This window comes from Ischnura elegans, chromosome 9 (assembly GCF_921293095.1).
Source record: "Ischnura elegans chromosome 9, ioIscEleg1.1, whole genome shotgun sequence".
In the NCBI taxonomy this organism is placed as follows: Eukaryota; Metazoa; Arthropoda; class Insecta; order Odonata; family Coenagrionidae; genus Ischnura; species Ischnura elegans.
In genome coordinates, this window is record NC_060254.1 from 2,804,183 (window position 1) to 2,828,079 (window position 23,897).

Sequence of the window (23,897 nt, forward strand, 5' to 3'; positions counted from 1 at the left end):
CCGGGCGTATCCTTTGCGCGGGCAAGGCTGACACCGCGGCCGCTTAGGTGTGTGGCAGCCATTATGCCCCAAACTTAAAGTCTATGCTCAAAACATTTATCTTCCTGGAATCGATGGAATCGGAGTCGACTTTAGGCGATTGATTCTTGATTCCGATTCCGTGCCCGAGAATCAGTGGAATCGAGAATTGACGTTTGGAATCGACTCATCCCTAGTTTTCAGGAACCTAAAAAGTGATTTCAAGGCATTTTTCCGTGTAGAACTCGGAGTTTTTGTCGTCACTTTTTTTTGCGGAGTTCACAATAATTTTGGCTCCTGTAACTGCGACGATGTTTCAGCAATTATGATCCCAGGCGACGCTCACTCGGGCGACCACCATAGCGAAGCCGAAAAGCAAATGCTGGAAGATACAAAAATGGAGAAGGATTTACGTCACTGCTGCTATTGTTGTCGATGAAGACGGGAACTCGTATTTATGCGGTAGTTTGGCATTCCCACCGTAAAAAATGCCCCAGATATGATAAGCTAACATTTTTTTCTCGTAGGAATTGTGAATTCTAGGAGCCGATATTCACTTTTTACATTGTTTCTTATGGGATATTATGCTTCGATTGACGTCATTTCGTTTATCGTCACATTTTTCAGGAACGGTAAGTGACGTTAAACGAGGACTCACTGTAGTTGACCCACCCCATTCCCTCTAGTGCTAATCATCTAAATACTACCCCGAAAGCCGCCTAAAAAGGCGTGTGGCAGGGGGTGTTAGGGCACCAGCCATCTGCATATAAAAAGCAAATGCTCAAACAAAATTACAACTAGCGTTTACCAAAGTCATTTATGATGTAAGTGAACATGCATCATTTGATGGTAGACTATTTGGTAGAAATAATGGCTCATATTTTCCTGGTTAGGGTGTAAAAGGATAGATTGGCATGCAGATATTAAGAACTTGGGTATTTTGTTTTGAGAATTATGAAAAATAGTATAGAAGCAATGATTAAACATAATGGTTTCTTGTAGTTTTAATCCCTCGAGTTCCCATTGTGATTGTATGTCAAGAATATGGATAGCATAATGCGCTGCAGAGTGGACCAGAAAGCTGAATGTCTGTGGTTCAATTTCCATCCCAGGGAAATGTTTTCCCTTGGCGACTCGTGTGAATTTCACTGCTGTTTTGCCGAAGGGTTGAAATGTAATGCTGATGAAATGAGTGACGATTGGCCTGTGTTTAAATATTCCAGAGAGAAGCAGCATCGTCCCTGTCATCATCGGCCTCGTCGTGGGCAAACACCAACGGTGGTCTTCCTGGCATGTGTGTTCCTCACCGAGCTGCTCGCAACAGACTGACAGGCACAAGCAATGAGCTGGTTTCATTCCTGCGCCTGCAATTGGCCGAGGCAGTTAGTCTTCATGACGATGTCCATCAACCCAACACCATCCACATAAGGGAGACATTGCGTTGTGTCATGGCATTTGACAACCAGCGGTGAGAAGGAGTTGCCTTTTATACCGCCTTATAGTACAGTAAAACCTCTTGTGTAGTGAACCTCTTTACATCATAAACCTCCGGACTTCATGCCACACCTGTGGTCCGGTCAGATTTACATGTAAATTTATAGGCAAACTTCTATGTAGTGTACCTCTTTATCTCATAAAACCTCCATACTTCATACCAAGGAGACACCCCTGAGATGACCTAACTACCTCCACAAATCATACCGAGACAATCGAGACCATAAATGCAGCCACGATTACGTACATGGAATGACATTTTCAGCGATAAATGTGTCACCCTTTTTTTTCTTATACACCTTTATTATGTTGTAATTTTCATGTTAACCATTAGTTATGGCCATTTTGTTCCATGTGAGAGGATACCTAACATTAAATAAGAAAAAAGTAGAGATGGGTCGAATAGCAGATAATTCGAATATCGAATTCGAATATTAAATCATTGCTCGAATATTCGAATACCTCGAATTTCGAATACCTCGAATACTAAATGATGAATGCTGGAATGTTTGACTCGGTTGCCTATGCAGCAGGCAACACAAGATTTTGGGGAGTAATTTTGATTTCCTTTAAATGATTCGAACAGGAATTTAGCTGATTAATGAATATTTTAATTTTATGGAAACAATTAGGCATATCATTAATTCAACTAACATCGCTTTACCCCCACTTCTGCTGCCAAGTGCTAGCTGACAATCTGAGGCATTTTGCAAAATACAAGCTCTATTCCACCGGATTTTCTTCAATTATTTTCAGTCCATCTTTGGGAGTTCTCACGAGATAAGAAGATGAATTGGAATTGCTATCAGGGAGAAACCAAATATTCTGAGAAAATATCCCTTTGTCTGGGACTGTAACAATAAAGATTTATAGCACCACTCATTAATTGTAACTTGATATATGCTTTAGGAAAAAAATACCGCATCAACTTCCGAGAAGCTCTGCTGCTCATATCGAGTTTCGCCAGAATGCTAAGTCTCCGTTGTATTTTGACATTTATTTCATCGCGTAAAATGCTTAAATAAACTCAGAAATACGTCGTGTTTGGTCTTATTCTTTTTGAAATTACGCGCATATTACTAATATTTCAATTCAATAAAGGTGTAACATCAATTGACGAAAGTCATTCTTAGACACCTTTTGTGCTAATAGATGACTCATGCAGCGGTTGACCTCCACAGAAATGGGGAACTTGGAAGCTGGTAGGAAAAAAAAGGTCAGTGGGGGAGAAAAGGGATGGCCCAAAACACGTTTCTATTGTTCTCGAAACACGTTTCTATTGTTCTCGTGTAACTTGGTTTTTTTTCGAAGCTAAGGTCTTCGTAATATGATCCCTGTGCGAGCTGTGACCTTTTTTTATTTCGAAGAAGAGGAAAGCCTCAGAGGGGGGGGCTAGTGCTGAATGGAGAGGGATACCGGATCTTGGGAAATGCGCTAATGTAAGTATCCCACGGTACTCACACAGCAGTCAACCTCCAGAAATGGGGAACTTCGAAGCAGGTAGCCAGAAAAAGGTCAGTGGGTGAGAAAAGGGGGGAGGGCGTGAAACACGTTTTTATTGTTCTCGTAACTCGATATTTTTTTCGAAGCAGGGGTCTTCGTAATGCGATCCCTGCGCGAGCTGGGAACTTTTGTTTGATTTCGGAGGAGAGGAAAGCGTCAGAGTGGGTGAGGCGAGTGCTGAATGGAGGGGGATAGCGGATCGTGGGAAATGCCCTGAGGTTGCTATCCCACGGCACTGAGGCTCTCCTGGTGGGGGGAATCGGGGATTTTCGGATTTTTTCACCCGACCATTTTCGGTTCCCCTCGTCGAACTCTTTTCACCGCTTAAATCCACGAATTTGATGTAATTCGTCAACTTGCGTAAAACGGCGCTGCGAGCACTAAATGACTACAGTTCTCTACATTTTTCCGAGTCAACTACCAACGACGTGCGTGCGACAGTGTATGATGCGTAATTCAAAGTATTCGAGGCGGTACTTTTCGCATAACTATTCGAAACCTCGAATATCGAATACTTTCTAATATTCTAGGTATTCAAGTATTCGCAGATACTATTCGCACATCTCTAGAAAAAAGATATCCAACTATCGTAATCATTTTAAGTGACTGTTGAATTAAGAGAGATCACATCGTTTTCTCTTGAATCATGGTAAAAATCACACGGTAGCGCTCACTTTGTGTTATCATTAAATAATAAATATATGTTCACTAATGCATGCATGTTTATTTAAATGCATAAATATAATGGTTTAACAGACAGTAGTTCCTTTCATTTCCAAAGGATATGAAAAATGGTGCATATCACTAAAACCTCTCTATAGTGAACCTCCATACATCAAATTACTCAAATATTGGTCCCCTTCATTACGATGTAAAGAGGTTTTATAGAGTTTTTTCAGGCTCACCCTCATGAAATAATAATCATAATAATGTTGATTGGCCCAGTGTACAAGCATAAGGCAAGCCACATAAAAATAGCAATGCATAACATCACAGTTAACAAGTTAAGTGTGAAGCATATCTAGTCATACAATTACAGTAGTACAAAAAAATCATCAAACCATAATCAACATAGGCCAGCAAATGAACATGATTTAATTGCAATTTTGAATTCACCCATTCCTGTAAATTACACTCAAGTATTGGTGCCATGTCTGTCATGTATTTTCATTTTACTATGGTTGAGAGCAAGCCATTAATTTGAGGAAATTATAATTTTTCTCCAATTGTGAAATATTGCTCTCCATGTATATATATATATATTTTTTAATATGTCATGACTAATGCTTTTGATTTTGAATTTTAGCTGTTTTAAATTATTCCGGGGCTTGAGGGATGACTATAGAAGAAGAGCTCCGTACTTGGCTTATTTGGTGCGATGCAAGCAGGGACTCCTGTCAACATTGGCTCATTTAGAGAGGTAAGAAGTTTTTGGATTTGTACCTATTTTTATAGAGTTGTTGGATACCGGAAATAATTAGCTATAATCTATAACTTGTATGTTGTGATGTGGGACTATTTCTCTTGGCCGTTGTGTGATAAATTTTCCTCCTAAAAGTATGAGGCCTCCTCTTTGGTTATTAGTCCTACAATTATATTTTTTTAATGCCTGGGTAATAGAGCATACCCCAAAAACATCATAAAAACTTCCTGTAACGTTTCATCTTGGTGTGGGTCGCAAGTGGGTTACAAATTCATGACCCAAATTTGCTTCATAGTGTATGAAATCTTATGATACTTTGAAAATAAAAGTAACTCCTCTTATGGTTTGCTTAAGGATTTTAATTGGTGCATCCCAGGTTAGGGTGTCCCAAAAAAAGCGAAAGTTTGAAAGTTGAGGGGGCATTTCCATTTTCCTATGCGAATGCATGAAAAAACATCCCTTAAAAATTTTCAGCTCAATCGGACAATATTTGACCCTGCCGAAACGCATTCAAAGTTTGCATTTTTGAGTTTTCCAAATTTCATGCAATGTTGCCTAGCTCTAAGGGTCTTGGGGGATTTAAATTAGAAACCTCTGAAAGAAAATGCTCTCTTATTATTATACTGTCACAATGCGGATACAAATGCACTGTGAACAACAAGCAATATGAAAAACTAGAGCTTTTTGCCACTTTTTTCATACATTTTCCTATGCCGCCTAACAACTAGTAACAGATGTTGCCTCTGAGCCTCATCATTTGTCAATTTTTTCTTGACTAGAAAATATTTTATTAATTGAACTCCTCTCTCTGCAGTATCATAAACAACCTTAAGGTGTTAAACTATAGATAGGCCCTTCTTCTACGTCACTTTTCCATTTGCACGGATCTCGCAACAAAAATGTCGGCGAAATACCAATAATTTTGAAAAACTTCACAGAATTTTTCGAAGCGAAGTCGGCGAGAGTCAGCTCACTAATAGGTCGATTAGGCGGAAGAGTAACCCGAGGTGCGTCATCATCAGACCCCTCATTGTCTCTGATTGCTTCCGCAATGTCTCTTTTCTCGTCGTCAGAAACCAGTTCATCGAAGAGGGCCATACAATTCAAGTTTTTGAAAGTTTTAACCATAGATGATTACAAAACTTGGCCAAAGCTGCTGTGTAGTGAGGGTCTTTCTTCCGACCAAGGACTTTAAGTAGCTCAAGATCCATTCTCGGAGCGCTCACTGCCATGGGACAGGTGTACCAATGTTTCATAAATGTAATTGCAATGAAGCAATACAATTTGAATAAATTGTCACTGTCATGTGTCGACAAACACAATTGTTTGCCAAAAATCCACGTTTTAAAAGCGTAGAGCTCCTTATTCATCCACCGTGATTTGTCAGTTGGGCCTGGGGGGCGAACCACATACTTCTCTTTCTTGGGAACCACACCACCCAACCAACACTATACACAACTCCAAAAGTTCTTTGTAGTCGTCTCGAGGATGGTGGTTCTAAAATAATATGGGGCATGATTTTAAATTCTAATCCTGAGGATGGACTTTAAATCACCCTGAACATCCTGACATTTACCATTTGCGAACCTGCAGCTGAAGAATACAAAATTTGATAATGTCATCTACATTTGAAATATCCTTCAAACAGCCTCTTGTCGTCTTCATTGCGTGGAAGTAATTTCCCATCCCAGTGCACTGCTAACGGAACTTGAGGGTGAAAGTCTTGCTTGATAAGCCTTAGTGTCTCGGTCCTTTTATTCACTCTCATTCTATGTAGATGAGATTTGGAAGTTACTAAATGGATTTCATCCCCTTTAAAACCCAATGCAGATGCTGTCGCATTGGCGACAGCCTGGACTATCATAGACCCAGCGGCAGAGGACGTCCGAGTCTGATCTAGGGAAGCAGTCTCAAGGCTGTCATTATACTTACTCTACGGCGCTTTCCGGACCTTGTCCGCATTTCAAATTCTGTAAAAGTAACAAAATGTTATTTCTCCCTTTCTTCCGCCATATTGGTCACCCTTGCCTTACCCGGAAAAAATTACTTTCTTCCGAATTCAACGAGCTTGTCGTACTCTCCGCAGACATCTGTCGAACGAGGTCCACTTTCTGATCCAATATTTCCTTTTTTTTCTCATGCCGTTTTTTCCTTAAAAAATCCTCTTCTTGAAGTCTCTTACGGTTTTCTAAACGCTTACACCACTTTATATCAATACCCGCCATATATCCTTTTCAATCAGTTTTCATAGATATGTAAAACAACTTGTCCTCCTCCACAGTAATGTTTGAAAGGGCGTCTTTGCAGCCGATGTCAAACAGACAGTCGAGCACTTTGCTGGTTCCTCTCTTGCGGACACTGACTTCTCACTAGCTTTATTTTTGTCTTTCCCAAGGGCATGGTAGTTCTCGTAAGCTGTCAGGAGCTTCTTAATGGCTGCTCGAACCTCCTGCGTAGGAATATTAGACTTTCCCTACACAACAAGTAACTCTTTGATTGCAATCCTTGCTGCATCTGCTGCTGACATCGATCCTGGAGAACAGTTTAGGTTGTAAAAGAAAACATTGGGAACTTCACGCAGCGTTGGGAGTTTACCATTGCCGGGCAAACGTTTGGACTCATTACCCACCAACCACACACTTGTCGCACTTCGTATAACCGGCGTACCCTTCGACTTCACGCTCATTCTGGCCACCGCCGAAACAGCCTCGACCTCGAAACACACGACAATACCTCACGTTCTCAGTGAGTGCACAACACTAAATTCCACCAGTGACTGATAGACTAAGCCGGGATACTTTAAACATAAACAGAGCGATGTTCTGAAAGCGCATAACTCGAATCTCAACGCGACACGGCGGGGCAATATGCACTCGACTGGCGCCTGGAGGCCGCAACGGCGAGCGGGACTTGTAAGCACACCGAGTTGTGGCTATGAAGCTCATTTTGACTCAAGTGTTGCTGTCAACGACTATAGAGCTAGAGGAGATGGTTTGAACTTAAAATTGGTTGTTTTGTAACACTCGAGCCTCCTGCAGGGTAGGCAACATTGCATGAAATTTGGAAAACTCAAGAATTCAAACTTTGAATGCGTTTCGGCAGGGTCAAATATTGTCCGATTGAGCTGAAAATTTTTATGGGATGTTTTTTCATGCATTCGCATAGGAAAATGGAAATGCCCCCTCAACTTTCAAACTTTCGGTTTTTTTGGGACACCCTAATCCCAGGTATCATAACATTGTTACAATGCTTAGGGACTCCTTCAATTTCACACATGTGAATCTATTACGTAGTTATTTCCATTGTAAATGTTGCACAATATGAGCACTCAAAAGTCCCTATCTTTGCATACAGTAAACTCTTGATTTTACGAAGCAGGATTTTACGAAGTTTTCGATTATACGAAGTGATATTGCGGTCCCGGTGAAAAGCCTATGCTAAATACATGGCGCTATTCGATTATACGAAATGTTTTGAATTTACGAACCTCGGCTCGGTCCCTAGGAGCAAATGGCATTCGTTTATACGAACTACGGCGAAAAATTTGTCAACAAAACTAGTTACGCCGGCGTAAGTAGCTAAAAAATCAGCGCTTCCAACTTTGGTCCATCAAAAGTGCGAAACCGTAAATGATAATGCAACTTTGGAGAGAAATGGGTCGCCAAAAACCTCACTGGGAATTTAGGGGGAGTAGGAGTTCAGTTAAAATATCGCGGCTGACATTATGCCCCTATTTACGTGCCTGTTCGTAAACATAGCATCGACAATAATTCGTAGTTTAACATGTCAGGAAGGTCGCGCGGAGTATTTCGTACACCCCTAATTAACCCTTTGCACTGCTGTGAACGTACTTCGAAGACTACTTGACTACTTTTCGCCGAAGCACTTCGAAGGGTCCCTAATCCGGGACCCTTTCCTCGATGAGCTCACCCTCGCTGGCCCCTGAAACTGGGCTATTTTTTAATGCATTACCTGACGCAACCCTGGGTTTCAAAGGGCAAAGGTGCCATGGGGGGAAAAAGAGTAAAGTGCGTGTTACTGTGGGGCTGTGCGTCAACCAAACGGGCACGGAAAAAATAAGCCCGTTGTCATTGGGAAATTTGAAAGGCCACGGTGCTTAAAACATGTAAAATTGGAAGCCCTCCCCGTTTTTTACCATGCAAATAAAAACAGCTGGATGACCCGAGAAATTTTCCAGCAAACGGTTATACGTCTACAGAGAAAAATTGCTGGAGAGAACAGCAAATTTGTTTTAATAATGGATAATGCCACCGTTCATAAATACGTGGAAGATCTAAAATTGGCTAATGTTCGAGTCCTCTTTTTACCCCCGAACTCGACCAGCAAGTCCCAGCCCTTGGACCAAGGCATTATCCAGGATTTTAAAGTCCTATACCGGAAGAAGCTTGAGCGGTATTACTTGCGATGGATCGGTATGTATACATTCATCTATTTTGCTCATGTGCGTTTGGATATCGATTTAGATATTTTTATTCATGATTATCATTCTTTCAAATCTATTTGCTACTTTTATAAATGGGAACAGAAATTAATAACATCCCGAAATGGACGTTGATACATGCAATCCGCGCCATAATATCTTTTCGTGTATATATTGGCCTTTGTGAATGAACAACTTAAATATCTTAAGTACTGGGCTCTATTTACCGCCAATTTATATTTCAGGCTTCTCGTAATGAAGACGCACTTCCAAGTCTAACCACGAACTTTCTTCTCACGCGCTTCCCCGTTCTCCCATGCTGGGGTTCTGTCTTTCCAAAGCCGTCCCTTCCCTCTCGCCACCTTTGGCTGATCTTGCTGACACCCACCTTACGCATCCCAAACCCCTCCTTCCCCAGCATTTCCCATTCACTCCCTCCCTAAGGAGACTGAGCTTGTGTGCGTCGCAAAAAAATACGGCCCCCAATAGTAGACTGAGGCAGAGCTGAAGGCCATTTCCCCACCCTTCTTTGTCCTGCCCCCTTCACCAGTCCTTGTGCTGACCACACTTCTTCCCTCAGGCAATCCCCATCCCACTCTTATTCACCCCACCCACTGGGAACGTTCCCCGATTGTGGAGAAGGGCATGGTTCATGTTTACCTGCAACGGGGGGAAGTTATTAACCGGAGAGAGGCGGAAGAAGTATCTTCCACTATCGGGAAAATGGTGCCGCGCTAATAATTGTCTCTCTTCTTCTCAGCTGACTTTTCAATTGAAATTAATTTCTTTGCTCTTTCCACACTATATTTATTTACGATTATGGCGCGACTATTTTTTAGTGCTAAAACTAAGAAAATCTTTTCTCTATGTCAATGATCCTTTGCCTAACTTTCAATACGGCGGAGAAAGGAACACGAAAACTAAATGAGGTGACGGTACAGGTTTTTGCGTGTCATTTTTTTGGGAATTCATGCTAGCGAACCAATACTTAACCACGTTGAGAAATGATAAAACGTCTCTTGTAGGAATACAATCAATGTGGATAATAACGTTTCTATCTATATTTCTCCGATACTGTAAGATGTTTCTCCTGTCGTTTACCGGTTGGAACCTTGCTCCTGTCGGCATAAAAGGAGAGAAACATACTATATGAACAGGTCACCTCACACCCGGTATGAAGAATACAGTCCTGATGAAGAATTAAGTCTTTTATGGCAACGTCTGCGAAGATGATGGAACACAGTAGTCGGACGGAGAACTCAAACAGAATTTACTTCAAATATTCGCCAGAAGATAATCACATCCTACGTTATTTATGATCGTAATTGAATCTCAGTGAAAATAGAGCACATTCTGCTGAAAATACGAAGTAACTCGAAATATTAACTTACGAAGGTTATTTTGGAAACGGGCTAAGACCCTTGTTTTTCTTTTTTTTCTCGTCACTGAGCGATAGAGGGCGACGTAAATGGCGGTTAGGCCGGCTGCCGCTAAAATTCCGTGGGTGTCAGAAACAAATATCTATCTTTTGCATACTTAATAGTAGCTATTGGCTCCTAACCACAAATTTATTACTGTTAATTCTTATAATAAACATTGCAATTCATTATTTGATTACGTTTTCTAAACTGGTCGGGAATTTCTTTAGCGATCGTTGATGTTGAAGCATGAACAAGAAATGGGAATTTTATAGTGGTATAATTATTTAACGATTTTTCACATCATAAATCGATAGCAAAAAGCCTTTTCTATGAATTATACCGAGAATAACCACCGAAAACATTTAAATAAGACCACTAAAGACAAAAAACGGCGGAAGAAACAAAAGCGAACATTTTTTTCGTGACTTATGAAAAAGGTTTGAATTTACGAAACTCGATTTTACGAAGTGCCAATTTTCCGGTCCCACTGACTTCGTAAAATCAAGAGTTTACTGTATTTTGTTTTAAAAGTGTCAGACAGATGCGAAGAAAAGAAGGCAAACAAGCATAGGTCATATTGGAAAATACGAGCCTAATTTAAATTCTTCTTGTATGAAAATAATCCTAGATAGTTAGATCCTAGATTTTTTCTGTAAAAGCATTGTTCTAAAGATATTTTTAAAATGTGTAATGGTAGAAAGTTTTTGAGCATGGTGTTTATTTTACCAATATGCACAATTTGCTCTCCTTGGTAGATCCCCACAGCTCTCGAATGCAGTATCTGTTGTGGTGGTTGTGTTGTGCTTTGGAGTTGTGTGGTGGGGTGTGATGGGTTAGGAGGGCAAAGGAGCAGCATTTGGGTGGCATTTCCAGTGTGTGTACATATATATGTATGTTTAACATCATCAGCCTTCACTTCGTGGAAGTTATCCTTATTCATAAATATATACAGTAGAATTTGTTTAGTGCATTTCTGAAGGGGTCACAAAAAATGAATCTGCTGTCCAGGAAAACGTGCTAATCAGTGAAGTAAGTAATAGCAATTGGGATAATTGTAATCCACGGCAAATAATTCTTCATAATAACTATTAGTTTTGGAAGTTCTCGTAGGATCGTCAACCTGAACTATTTACACTTTTGAAATCAAGAAAATGGACACTACATTGCCAAAACAATATCATGTGAATGAAAATCACAATTTTTCATAGATTTCCGTTGGACAATTACATTAAAACAGCGTCATTCTCCCATGGTTTGTCATATATATATATATATACATGTATGTTAAGAGAACAAGTTAAGCTAAGTCATTTCATCTTTTTCACGGCTTACTCGGACAATACCCCAGATTATATCAATTGGCTGTTTCAAAACATCATAAAAATTGGCAATATTTTATTTACCTTAAATCCCAGCAATAGCCATACACTAATGCTCTTGGAATGAAACCATATTGATTGATATATTGATATGACAATTTATAACACACTTAAAGATTATTACCAGCATGTTTTTATATTTTACAGTTTAAATTCAGTTAAAAACATTGTCCAATGTAGTCTTTCTGTTTCTTGTGTCGAGATCAAGAATTTTTGTGTTAAGCTTCACGTGGAGATCCAAAGCATCGTCTGTTCCCTTGAGCATTTTATCACAGCACAGCAATGTGAGGAGTACGTGCGTCAAGTAATGACGCATGTACTCCTCACATTGAGAAATGCGTTTGGATGCTTCATGTTCGTAGAAAGAGAGATGTGGGATGAATTTTTTAAGGTAAATAGCTGATAATAATACAATAACTTATGAAAACGGAGGTTTAAACACCTTCAGAAGACACTAGGAAATGTATTGTGGGTTGTTTCATGGCAAGTAATTGAGTGTACTACCCAGGAAAGGACCACTATTTAAAACGTACTAACCAAATAGTTTTAACTGTATTTTGATGCGTAGTTTTCCACGGTGTTGTCTAGATGATGTCTCCATGTTTCTGGGTTTCACCGCGTGGATTTTCTTTGTGACGACAGTTTCTCCGGTATTAAATGTATTAAATTGTATTGTGTAAATTAACTGTATTTTGTTAGAATGGCACTGGGAGCGAGAGGCATGGCTGCGCTAAGGTGGAAAACATGCAGAAGAGGTGCATACATACTAACCAAGTTCCACTGTATTCGAAATAGCCCAAATATGTAGTTTTTTTATCATCTTTAGTTGGGGTGATTATTTTTTGATCGTAGACTCTCTGAGCCTGTACAGAGAATCTTAAGCTGGGATGAAGGTGTTTAAGTGGTTATTTCCCTGAGTTTTCACTTTGCCCATTGATTATTTTGGATAGTGTGGGGAAGGAAACTTAATACATACTAGTTTCAACTAGCTATTTAATTTAGTTGGTAAAATTGGTAACAGAAATAGTACTATGTACTACCTGTCTGATCTTTGCTTGTAAACTGACAACGAGAAATGACGACCGAAAACTAACAAACCAATCGAGCAAGTGCATTGATCTGAAAAGCGTCGCATACACTTATCGGTAGACCTATGATATTGATTAGTGATGGGTTGGTTCGATTCCTCGATTCTTCGATTCCTCGATTCTCGACCAAAAACCGGAATCGAAAATGAGTGCTTGCCAAGGTGAAAAATCTATTCCAATTCCAGTAGCACTTGAAAGCACAAATTTATATACGACCGCGTTTCCAATAGTCATTTGAATTTTCACGCCATGTAATCGTAATAACAAAACACATATCCTTTAGGGATGTGCGAGCACTCGAAAATTCGAGCCGAGTAGTTGATACTCGATTCGAGCGTTTCAAGTAGCATTACGAATGTCGAGTCGAGTAGTTAAGGTTACAGAGCTTTCGAGACTAGTAGGTCCAGCAATCTGCCGACAGGAAGCGCTATCATGAAACTCATGTAATAATACAGTTTTTAAAGCCGAAGAGTCATTCTAATGCCTTTGCCTGGTAGTTTCAGCTTGCTGAATAACTATAGTTGTCGACATGGGTGCCGAATACCTTTACGCCAGCCGCGGCAGCCGATCGTCTTCCTTCCTGGCGCACACTGGTCCGAAATTGGAAAAAGCTGGAATAAAGTCCGAAATGACCTTTTTGGGGATAAAGACTTGAAAATTAGCGTAAATACTCAAAAATCATTACCAGATATAGATTTATATGCCATTTTACATAAATACGACCCTATAGTGATGATACAGTGGCCCAAACATGACCAATTTTTCAATGCCACGCGAGATATCATTTTTCCTCAAAAAATCTTTGAATATATCCAGGTGGTGTTGCGTTGGCATGAGTTTTATGGAATAAAAAACGCAATATTCCTTTGATCTGGTGCTTTGCCTATACTTTCGATGACTTTTGAAGATTTTGGCTCTCATCTGTCTGGTTTTACTACGCAAAATGGCTGACCCATTTTTCTCGTGAAATTTGACATGAAGTGGACATTATCTTTCGTTTACGAAAAATATAACTCAGAAAATTTTAACCACAATACATATAAAGTAGAGATCTCTAAAGAGTACTAAGTAGAAATCTTGGGGAAAAAAGTTTTTAACAAAGGAAATTAGTGCGATTTTTCATTCGCGCGTCAAGGCTGAGCTACACGCCGCGGAACTCTGAGGCGGAGAACTGAGGCCGATTTTTCAAGATTTTTAAAACTTTAGTCTTGAAAATCTTCATTTAAAGCATGGATAATCATCTTCAGTGACTTAAAACACTAAACTGAGGATGTTAAAAAGGATTAGCTATAGATCGACTTGACCATTTAGCGCATTACTCGAGTGAAAATACTAAGGATTGGATATTTTTTGAAACCATCCCGCGCATAAGAAATATGGCTCGGGTATTGAAGTAAAGTGAAGAGATTAAGTCGGTATGCTTAAGAGAGAGAAAAATGAACTATTTCCGCGAAAGGCAACAACCAATACCCGGTTCCCTTTATCCACCTTCGCTGAGGTGAGTCACGTGGTAAGGGGAGTTTTCACATCACAAGGCATCTTTTAGCCTTTTTTATTGCTGCTTCCGTCCGATGTGATATTCATTTGTAGCGTTTAGTTTCTTTCTTGAACTTAAAAAAACAAGAGTTTTTAAGGTTGATTAAATGATGTGAGAAGTATAGAATTTGCTTTGGCTCTACAAAACTAAAGCTTAGTTCTATAGTTCGTTTGCTTAGTCCACTTGAATTTCATGAAGATTCAAGATCCATAAAAATCGTTGATATAATTTTCAATAAAAATTCCAATGTTTGCGGAATCTTGCAATTTTGGTAGGAAAGTACTTGCCCAGTCACACAAGTGTGTACCAAAAGGCAATTTTCTGCAGGTAGTAATACTGTAACATGGAGACATCAAAACCTGCTGGCTGAGCATCTAGAATAATTGGTTTTTCTGCTTGAGAATTTGAAAGGGCCAAATATTACATGATTCAGTAATAAGTAATCTTTATTATAGCTGTGAAAATTACTGTACTCAGGGCTCTCCCTTTTAGTTAGGATACATATATATGGTCGACATATTACTTGAGGTTAAGTAATTTCAATTGTGCCAATGGAACTTTTGAAGACACATTAATTTTCATTCATCTCTTACTTCTGACAATAACCATCAACGATCCTCATTATATTTTCCTTCTTTCATGAGGCTAGGCATTCATCATAGAAAATTGGAGTAGAATATATTGTAGTATGCATTGCTGTGTTGCCTGGTTCAGAAATTATCATACTCGACTCGATACTCGCGAGTAATTTTCAACTTGACTCAAGATCAAAAAGTGCTACTTACACATCCCTATTATATTCCAAAGGAGCAAATGCAGACTAGGGAGCCTGTGTCAGGTGTATGGTCAGTGATGCATTTGGAAAAGTACCCAAAGTCACCATAGCAAACACTGTTGAAGCTGAAGTGGAAGCTTAGTTATCAGAGATGAATGCACGACCAAATTCCTTCCCTGGGAAATTCTGGAAGATTTATGATCTTAGGTTTTCCCGGCGTATCAGTTGCAGAAAAGTTTCTTGTGTTTTCCACCGGTTGCTGTCGTCCATGACTCCCAACGATCGCAGATCGAAACGTCGGGAGACATGGACGACATCAACCAGTGGAAAACACGAGAAACTTTTCTGCATCAGGAAGAATACACTCCTATCCAAGGCTGAAAGTATCAGCGAAGAGGTTTCTTGCCATACCGCCATCCACTGTGTTCAGTGAGAAACTTTTTAGTTTGGCAGGAAAAATATGTGATGTAAAACGAAACAGGCTTTATCCTGACAGAGTGAAGATGCTTTGCTTTCTGAGCAAAAATTTGTCTGTAAAAGGAGACTAAATTTCAGAGACGTAATTGATAATGATAAGATATTTTCAATAAAAAATAGATATTAAAGGAGATACTTTTATTTTAAATTTAAACATGAGTGCTAATATTCTAAAGTAATACCTATGAGGTAACACCACTTTTCAGGTATGTTCCGTTTTGAAATTTAGCTATTATATTTTAATTACATAGTGATGATATGAAAGATGCTTTTGTCAACTGATTCTTTCACAGAGTAATATTTTTTTGAGTGGTTGTCTTGTTGCCTATTTTTCTCGGAGCCTATGGTGTCAGAATCGATGGAATCGGTATCGGTAGAATCGGAATCGAAATGTCAGAATCGGAATCTGGATCGGAATTGATAAAATTTTGGAATTGACCCATCACTAATATTGATCAATTAAGTTATTGTAATTTCAGTGAATGTTGAAATTATGCCAGAAGAAACAAATCCACTCTTAAATATTTATCCAAAAGTTATCTCTTATCCTTCTCAGATTGCTGGAAAGAACTGGGAGAGAGAAAGAAGCATGCAGTAAAGCTCTCATTTGGGTGTGTGTTCGGCTATTTGTGAAACGGCATGAAAAAGACATGGTCAATTTCATTGCTGATTTTGGACAGCCAAATGCTGCCGTGGATGAGAAAGCTGTCCTTGTGCGAACATTTCTTCAGAGGTGGAATTCATTAATGGAAGAAGATCCGACATGGCAGGGTAAGATATATAATGGTACATACTAAGTGTCATTAATCGAGAAGTCATTTATGTACTAAGTTAGGAGTGTCAGGGATATATCGTGGAACAATGTATTTTCAGACTAATGTAATGGTCATGTACATAATCCTAAACATTTGTATAATGGTTGATTCAGTTGACCCAAAGTGCAATGTTTGGTTTTTAGTTGACCTGTGTATTGATACTGGCTTTAAAAACTACTTTATCCCTTGTGAAAAGCCCCACTTAGGCTTTAAATTAATGTGCAGGTATTTGCCTCCATGGTCATTTGTGAACTTTAACAGCTGCGTAGGATTTTGTGAGTGGTGAGATTCAGGTGTAATTCAATTCCTAGTCAAATGATTATGTATATTTCTCTACTACCTGTTTATTTGTTTTGTAAAGTTGTATCCATTGTTTGAGTATCAATGATGATATGTCATTGCCGCGAACATCACGAGTGGTTATGCGAGCATGGTAAAAATATAAATCATTAGTGATAGTATTTCCCCGTTCTTAGTTAGTTTATATCAGCAATTGGGAAGTACATCTTACTATCAGTCAAAAAGGAAACTTACTACAGTGGAATCTCGTTTAAGTGAGCACATGCCACTTGCTCACGGAGCCACGTCCCAATGCAAATGCCTCCGGTGCAAATTGTGCGATGTGAGTGTTTGGTGCTGTGTCTGGTGTATGGTTTTTGCTGTGGCACAGTGATTCGATGCATCACAGGAATACTGAATGATCCCGATCCGTGATCATGTCACTACACATTGTGCAACACACAGCCACAGATGCCTGGTTTTTGGAAGTTACCAGTGGTAGTGGTTTTGCAAAATTATGTATAAGTTGCCAAGTTAATGCATACGCAGATATTTTTCTATGTGAAGTAGCACCGATTCAAAACAACAGCAGTGATTAAAAGTGTACATAGGAAATTGATTGTTTGAGGCGTAACTTGGTGAAAACGATTCATAATCAACATTAAAAAGAAGAACTTTGTGCTTTCACATTAATATTTATTCACGACCATGGTTTCAACGTTAGACGTCATCATCAGGTGAACTCTACAGAGGTCCATCACTTCCTTTTATACCAAGCTAGGAGGGGTAGGGAGGAAGGTAATTAGGTTGAACGGATCGGTCAACAGAGAAGAGGGAGGGGGAAAGAACTTGGTCCTATGGTTTGAAAGAAGTTATAAAGTGTATATAGGAATTGAGAGGCTTCATCCTTCACTCTCGGGTGAATAAAACACCAAATGTAGTGAGCAATTTCTCAGGGATTGTGAGTACTCGTTAAACCAAGCTTCCGCTGTAATAGTAATCGAGGAAAATGTGAGAAAAAAATCTTTAATTATGGTGCAAAATCGCCAATACTCATGTATATTCTCTTTTTTAAGTCCTGTGAGCCTCCTCAATTTTGTTTTTGGGAGGTATAGATATTTTTTATGAAACCATTATGCAATGCATCATGCACTACACTAGAAATGTCATTTTTATGAAAAGCAGAGCACTTACACTCTCAACTGATGTGAGCCTCCACCATTTAAGTGCTCCAATGAGCACGTAGAATGAGGAAATTTGAACTGGTTTTAAAGTACCTTCGTAAGGTTAGTTACACAATGCATAAATTCAACTGAATTTTGATGTACTTTTTGGAATATGGTTTAGGTAAGATAAAAAAAAACAATTTACTGTCCACTATTTATTAAAACTTCCGAAACATTACTAATATCAGTGTTTAATGGCAGCATTTTAGTGAACAAGCATCACCCTCAGGTTGAGCATATGCGAGCAATTTAACCTGAATGTGACACAGCATCAAAAATCTCTGGTCTCCAAAATTTTAACAACATTGCCGTCATAGCAACACAGTGAACATTCCTATGGCGAAATCTCTAGTTTTCATGTAATTAATTATTTTGTTAGTTTTTGTATTGTATTTTTTTTATTGAGTCTAACCTCGGAGAAGAAGCATCCACTGTAAGGCAAGTCAGAAGTGAAGATGTAATCAAAAATAGGAAAACTCTACTACTTAATGTAGCGGAACAGCTACCTCATCAAATTACTCAAAAGCTTGTATTGTTATAATTACATAGTTCAAAGAAAGAAATAATCATTTTTGGCACTTAAAGAGTATTCCGAACGGAATTTATTTGCTACTTTTTAAGGGCTATAAATGTGGATGAATGACGCTGAATCTTTTTATCTGAAGGTGCCAGTGAGGAACAAGTTGAATTGGCCAGAATATCATTGGAGAGAGTAGTCATGGGGCGAGTGTACTTGTACGCCCTCTATCCAAATGGGGATGGAGATATATCTCGAGATCAGTGAGTATTACTCTCTACTCATTCATTACACTCTCATTCCTGTTGACAATGTTAGTTTTTCTTAATGCTTGGCTTTAAACATTCCATTTATCCTAATCATCTTGTTTATTCCTCACACAAGGGTACTTCATGAACATATGAAAAAGTTGTCTAAAGTAATCAAGCCCAGTCACAAGGACTTAAGGATTCCCAAGGTATGTATGTGTGGTAAAGGTGTGAAAGTTAAGGATTTTATTATTTGACTCTTTATTATATAAACTCAATTTGAGAAGAGATGCTTGAAGAAGTAATTGTGGGGTGCTATGCTGATATTGGCTTGGCTTATGGTGATATCAAAACAGAAGGCTTGAGCCCTTCTTCGTTACACAAAAGCTTTGATATTAGCTGTAATTAATGTACTAGTGAGACTGATGAAAGTGCACTTATATAATTTTTTTGTGAACTTACATGATAGCTTTTTTAATTGTTTCACATAGCTGTCAGTATAAACCATTGTTTCACTACTTCCAATACTGCTGGTATTGTGTGAGACTTGATTTAAATCATCAAAAATATTTTTATTTCAGAATTTTGTAGCCTGTATTGAAATTAAGTGTACAATTTGCAATGCAAACAGGTTTTTTGCCGGGAATGTCCGTGGCCGAGTGCCCAGGCTGAAATATCTGCGTTAGGGAGCTACTGCACGCCAAGAGACAAGGTTGACTGTGTGACCCGCACTTGCTCAACGCTCATCACGCTCCTGGCCATGGCAACAGAGAGAACTGGCGCCCCAGCTGCCGATGACCTCATTCCTGTCCTTGTTTATGTGCTGATTAAGGTGAGAAACACAGTTAAAGTGAGTGTGGAAAGCTGTTTTGGTCTATGAATTTTTATATGCAAGCAGTGAATAGTTTATTTGAATTTCACCACTGTTGTTAGTTAAAAAACTTTTGGGCCAGATCACTCCCTCAATTTTTGGGTGACCCCTACTTTTCCCTATCGTTGCTGGTAGCTTTCTCTAGGGTATCTTTAATTTACTAACTTTTAATTAACATCACAAGTACCCGCTAAAGTTTTAAAGAAGATTCACCCCTATTAACGATGCAGGTTGGAAATGTATCATGCCATACCACCACACATGGTTTTAGCGCAGATATTGGGTTCACCACTGGTTGTGGCTTCTTCGAAGCCCATATTCCATTGCATTGTTGTTATCCTTGATGAACTGCAAGGGTCTGTCATGGAGCACCATGAACCTCACTAAGTTTCCTTGGGAATCAATGAATGTGGACCGTGCCGTGGCCCGCAAAGCCAATGGTTCGATTCACGGTCCTAGGAAATTTCTTCCCATGGCATTTGTTGTGAATTTCACTGCCTTCATTGCGGCGGGTAAAAAAAATACGTCGTCAAGTGGGAGTCCAGGGATTGCATACGCCCTCTCAAACCTCCTTTCCTCCAGTAATTAATTCGGCTGGCTCATGCACATAAGTATGAGATATGTGGTGCTGGCGGCCCATGGCAAGCTCCTCATCAAAGTTTTGATGCTGGGAACTGCATTTTCCCCTAGAAACATGTGTACTGTTTACATTATCAAAATTAAAGAAAAATTGCATTACACCGACAAACTCGAAACTGTTTCATCATTATCAATGTAATGATATAACAGTATCAAAACCATGGTCAGTGTCAATAAGTTTTAAACGTAAAACGTTCAATTGAATTTGGAATTCGATATATCTTTGTAGCTTCAAGTTTTCATGTCTGTTGCTGTCCCAGTGCAAAGGTTTTGTTGTATTCAGGGTTGGGGATATCCATTAACATTCATGTGCACATTCTGTTTCCAGGCCAATCCTCCTTCCCTCCTGTCGACGGTCCAGTTCGTGAACAGCTTTTACGGATCTAATTTGACGGGTGCCGATCAATACTGGTGGGTGCAGTTTTGCTCGGCGATTGAGTTCATCAAGACGATGGATTACAGTGACTGATCAGATCTTAGAGCTATTACACATGTAAATTCATCCTTTTTGACTTGTTTTAATCATTTCCTGTCTGATGGGAAGGTGAAGTATTTCATTGTAAATTAATACTCTTGGATAAGTGGGCAATGGACGTTGCTTGCTGATGCGACTGAATGTAAATTGTGGCAGAGCCAATCATGAGTCTCACCTTCTTCGATGTGAAAAGGAGAGTAGTTGGTCATGTTTAAGATGGACTCGGTGTTCAAGCGTTCACTAAAAAGACTGTTCAAGGTTGAAATGTTTTATGCATTTGATATGAATGCCTTTGGGCTTTATACTGTTGAACACCAATGCATCCTATCTCATGGCAGAGAGTAATTCTCTTGTACAGAAGCATTAGAAGGGTTTGGTTATTTATTTCTGTCGTCAGCCGAGCTCATTTTCTTACAAGGAAGAAACCCATTAATTAATTTTGCCCTTTTGGTGTTCAGGCCTCCTGAAGAATTCACTAAAATGTTGTAGTATGCGTGTAATTATTCTTATACCTCAACACATTCAAGCCTCGCAGGTTAATTTGGTGTGCATTGCGCTCAGTGTGATGCGACTATGTGTACGTAATGCAGGGGTAAAGGGGTTTGTGCTCCTGTCATATTATTATTTTGCAAGACGCCCATCAGCAGAATCCTTGTATACACATTGCGATTTAATGCACCAGGTTCTTTGGAGAAGGTCATATTATTATATCTCATTCAAGGATAAGTCTTACCTTTGGAAGGGAATCTAGTTATTATCTATTTAATGTCCATTTCTGACGATGGATTTGGAGCCGAAAATTTTTCCACATTGAAAGAGATTTTCATATTTTCATTGCTGAAAACACCAGATGAAAATGTTTGGCATTGAAATGCACTGTGGAAAATTTGCGGTTCTAATCTATCATTGGAAGTGGATGTCGAAGAGCTTGAGAATTTTCTGTACTTAGATAGAGTGCAAATGAGTATTTTACGCACAGGAACTATTGTGGTGTTTGCCAAAACAGCTGTTTGTTTTGGTTGTGGAATATTAATTTAAGGATGAATGAGGCTTGGTTATTGTACAATCATTAGGCACATGTATCTACATTTGCTCTTTGCATTGAATGTCGATCATTGTTTTTTGAAATTAATGTTATTTCAAGTTATATTACTTATGCTTCCCAATTGCTTGTATTTAATCTCAGTATGTAACGTGACATTTCTGGAGGTATGGTTTTTATGCCTCGCAATGATGTCAATTTAGTTTTCTAGGCATAGCCTTTGGTAATAAGGGGTGATGACAATTTACCAATTTTGATCAATTGCTCAACAGATATTTTTATTGTTGCCATTGTGCCAAGTATCCAGAAGTGAAGTACATTTGTAGGAAGTGGGCTTTGATACCCACATAGACTAAAAAATAATGGAATCTTTGGTTGATAAAAGTTTTAAAAAGTTTCAAATAATGGAAATATATTTGATTGCAGTCCTTCAATATATATATATATATATATGTTTGAGCCTGGAGGTACTTGTTGAACAATATTTGCATCCTGTTAATTGGAAAGTCTGACAGCTCTTTAGTACATTTGGTACGGTTGTTTCGTTCTTGGTCGCTATTTACACCTACCAGGTGTATAAAGTTACCTTTGTGGAAATAACCATTTTCAGGAGATGTAATCCAATCATTATTTGTCGTGATTGAATTGCGTTAAAATGTTGAGGCATTTGTCAATTTTTATTATCAATAATATTAACTTCTTATTTATGCAGAGTATAAGCCGAGCATTGGGATTCTTTGTGCAATTACGATCTTTTTGCCTGTTGTGTGAACTTATTGTGAATACTCAATTTTTCTATGAATTATACAGTATTTCTTGCCCCAAATTGGGTCCAACAGAAGTGCAACAAACTCAGACTATTCAAAATGCAAGAGATGATACATATTTTTTGTTCTAATATTAAAATATATTTAATGCACGTACAAAATTTTAGCTACACTTCTAGAGGAGGAAGGCCTACGAAGTGAGACTTCAACAAATTTATCGACTGATGCCCCACGTATATAGTTGGAAATGATTTTTGAATCTGGTATGGGGTCTTGTCTAGTGCATTTGACTGAATGAAACAAAAAAACTTATTTTATATACTATGAATTTCAAGCTGGGTTTGAGGTATTGGTCAAGTGCATGTGTGTGTATATAAATATATTTCATATTAACTCACAAGTATTTTGCCAACAAGACTATTATTATTTACTCCAAAATCTGACATGTTTTCCTGCTCTACCCAATATAAAATGATATTGAGTTTGATAAAACATCAAGCTTACGTAGGCGTACTAAGAGAAAGTATAGCAACTTATGGATAAAATATGAAAATAGACATTTTGTGATTTTTTTCCACATTCCTTTTTATGATGAAAAGTCTGTGATGATAAATTCAGAGCTATCTAATTCAGTGAGTGGAAGCATATACATATATTCTACTGCATTAGAGGTTTTGCTACTTTTCCTTTAATAGAGTTTGGCTTATGTAGGTCTGATATCATGTAATTCAGGTTCAAGTTAAATTATATTCTGTATTTTGTTATTGTATAAATAGATCTATCATGTTTGGAGGAATGGTTTTAAAATTATTTTTTGTGAGATTACTGCAAATGAGTACAAAGAAAAAACTGTTCTAATATGTTTCTTTTGTGTCACTATATTCTTGTTACTTTTACCTATGTTTTCAATAATGTTAAGCTAATTTGAAGTTTGTTCATTTATATTGTGTATATATTATACATAAATGCAGCTATTTAACTAATAACTGTGGTGAGTTAATTTGTACCGTAATGACCTCTCTTGATTCCCTTTGATAGAATCCCAAAGGCCCTTAAGAAATGAAACCTTCATTGCAATAAAAGAAAGGGAAACTTAACTTGCATCTAAAAATGCAGCATCTTAGAGCTTTGTCTTATTGTTAACTACCAGCTGAATTAGTATTACATAAATGTGTACTCACGGGTTGGAGAAAAAGAACTAAATGTATGAGAAACATTAGAAAAACTTAATTTTGAAGTGAAGCGAGTTACAATCGTAACTAGAGAAATGATAAGGGTTGTTAGTTTGCTAGCATACTTTCTTAAAAAATGGTTGAAAACGTAGCAAAAATGAAATAAAAACGTCAGCCTGTATTTCTTGGCATATTTATGTTTCATAATGGTTTAAGCAAAGATTTTTGTATCCAGTTTTATTCTTCTGAAATATTTGGATATGCTTTCCCTTTGAAGCCTAGCAATAAAA

The 23,897-nt window shown here is 38.5% G+C and overlaps 1 protein-coding gene across 1 annotated transcript in view; it reads left to right on the forward strand.

Annotated features, from left to right (window-relative positions):
* LOC124165854 (receptor-mediated endocytosis protein 6 homolog) overlaps positions 1 to 23,421 on the forward strand; it is a 103,260-nt gene extending 79,839 nt beyond the window's left edge. The window contains exons 26-32 of the mRNA XM_046543380.1: positions 1,242 to 1,486; positions 4,322 to 4,435; positions 16,113 to 16,327; positions 18,542 to 18,656; positions 18,778 to 18,850; positions 19,273 to 19,473; positions 20,480 to 23,421. Coding sequence (XP_046399336.1) covers positions 1,242 to 1,486; positions 4,322 to 4,435; positions 16,113 to 16,327; positions 18,542 to 18,656; positions 18,778 to 18,850; positions 19,273 to 19,473; positions 20,480 to 20,620 — 1,104 coding nt within the window. The 3' untranslated portion in view covers positions 20,621 to 23,421. The remainder of the gene's footprint in view (positions 1 to 1,241; positions 1,487 to 4,321; positions 4,436 to 16,112; positions 16,328 to 18,541; positions 18,657 to 18,777; positions 18,851 to 19,272; positions 19,474 to 20,479) is intronic.
* Positions 23,422 to 23,897: the final 476 nt, after the last annotated feature.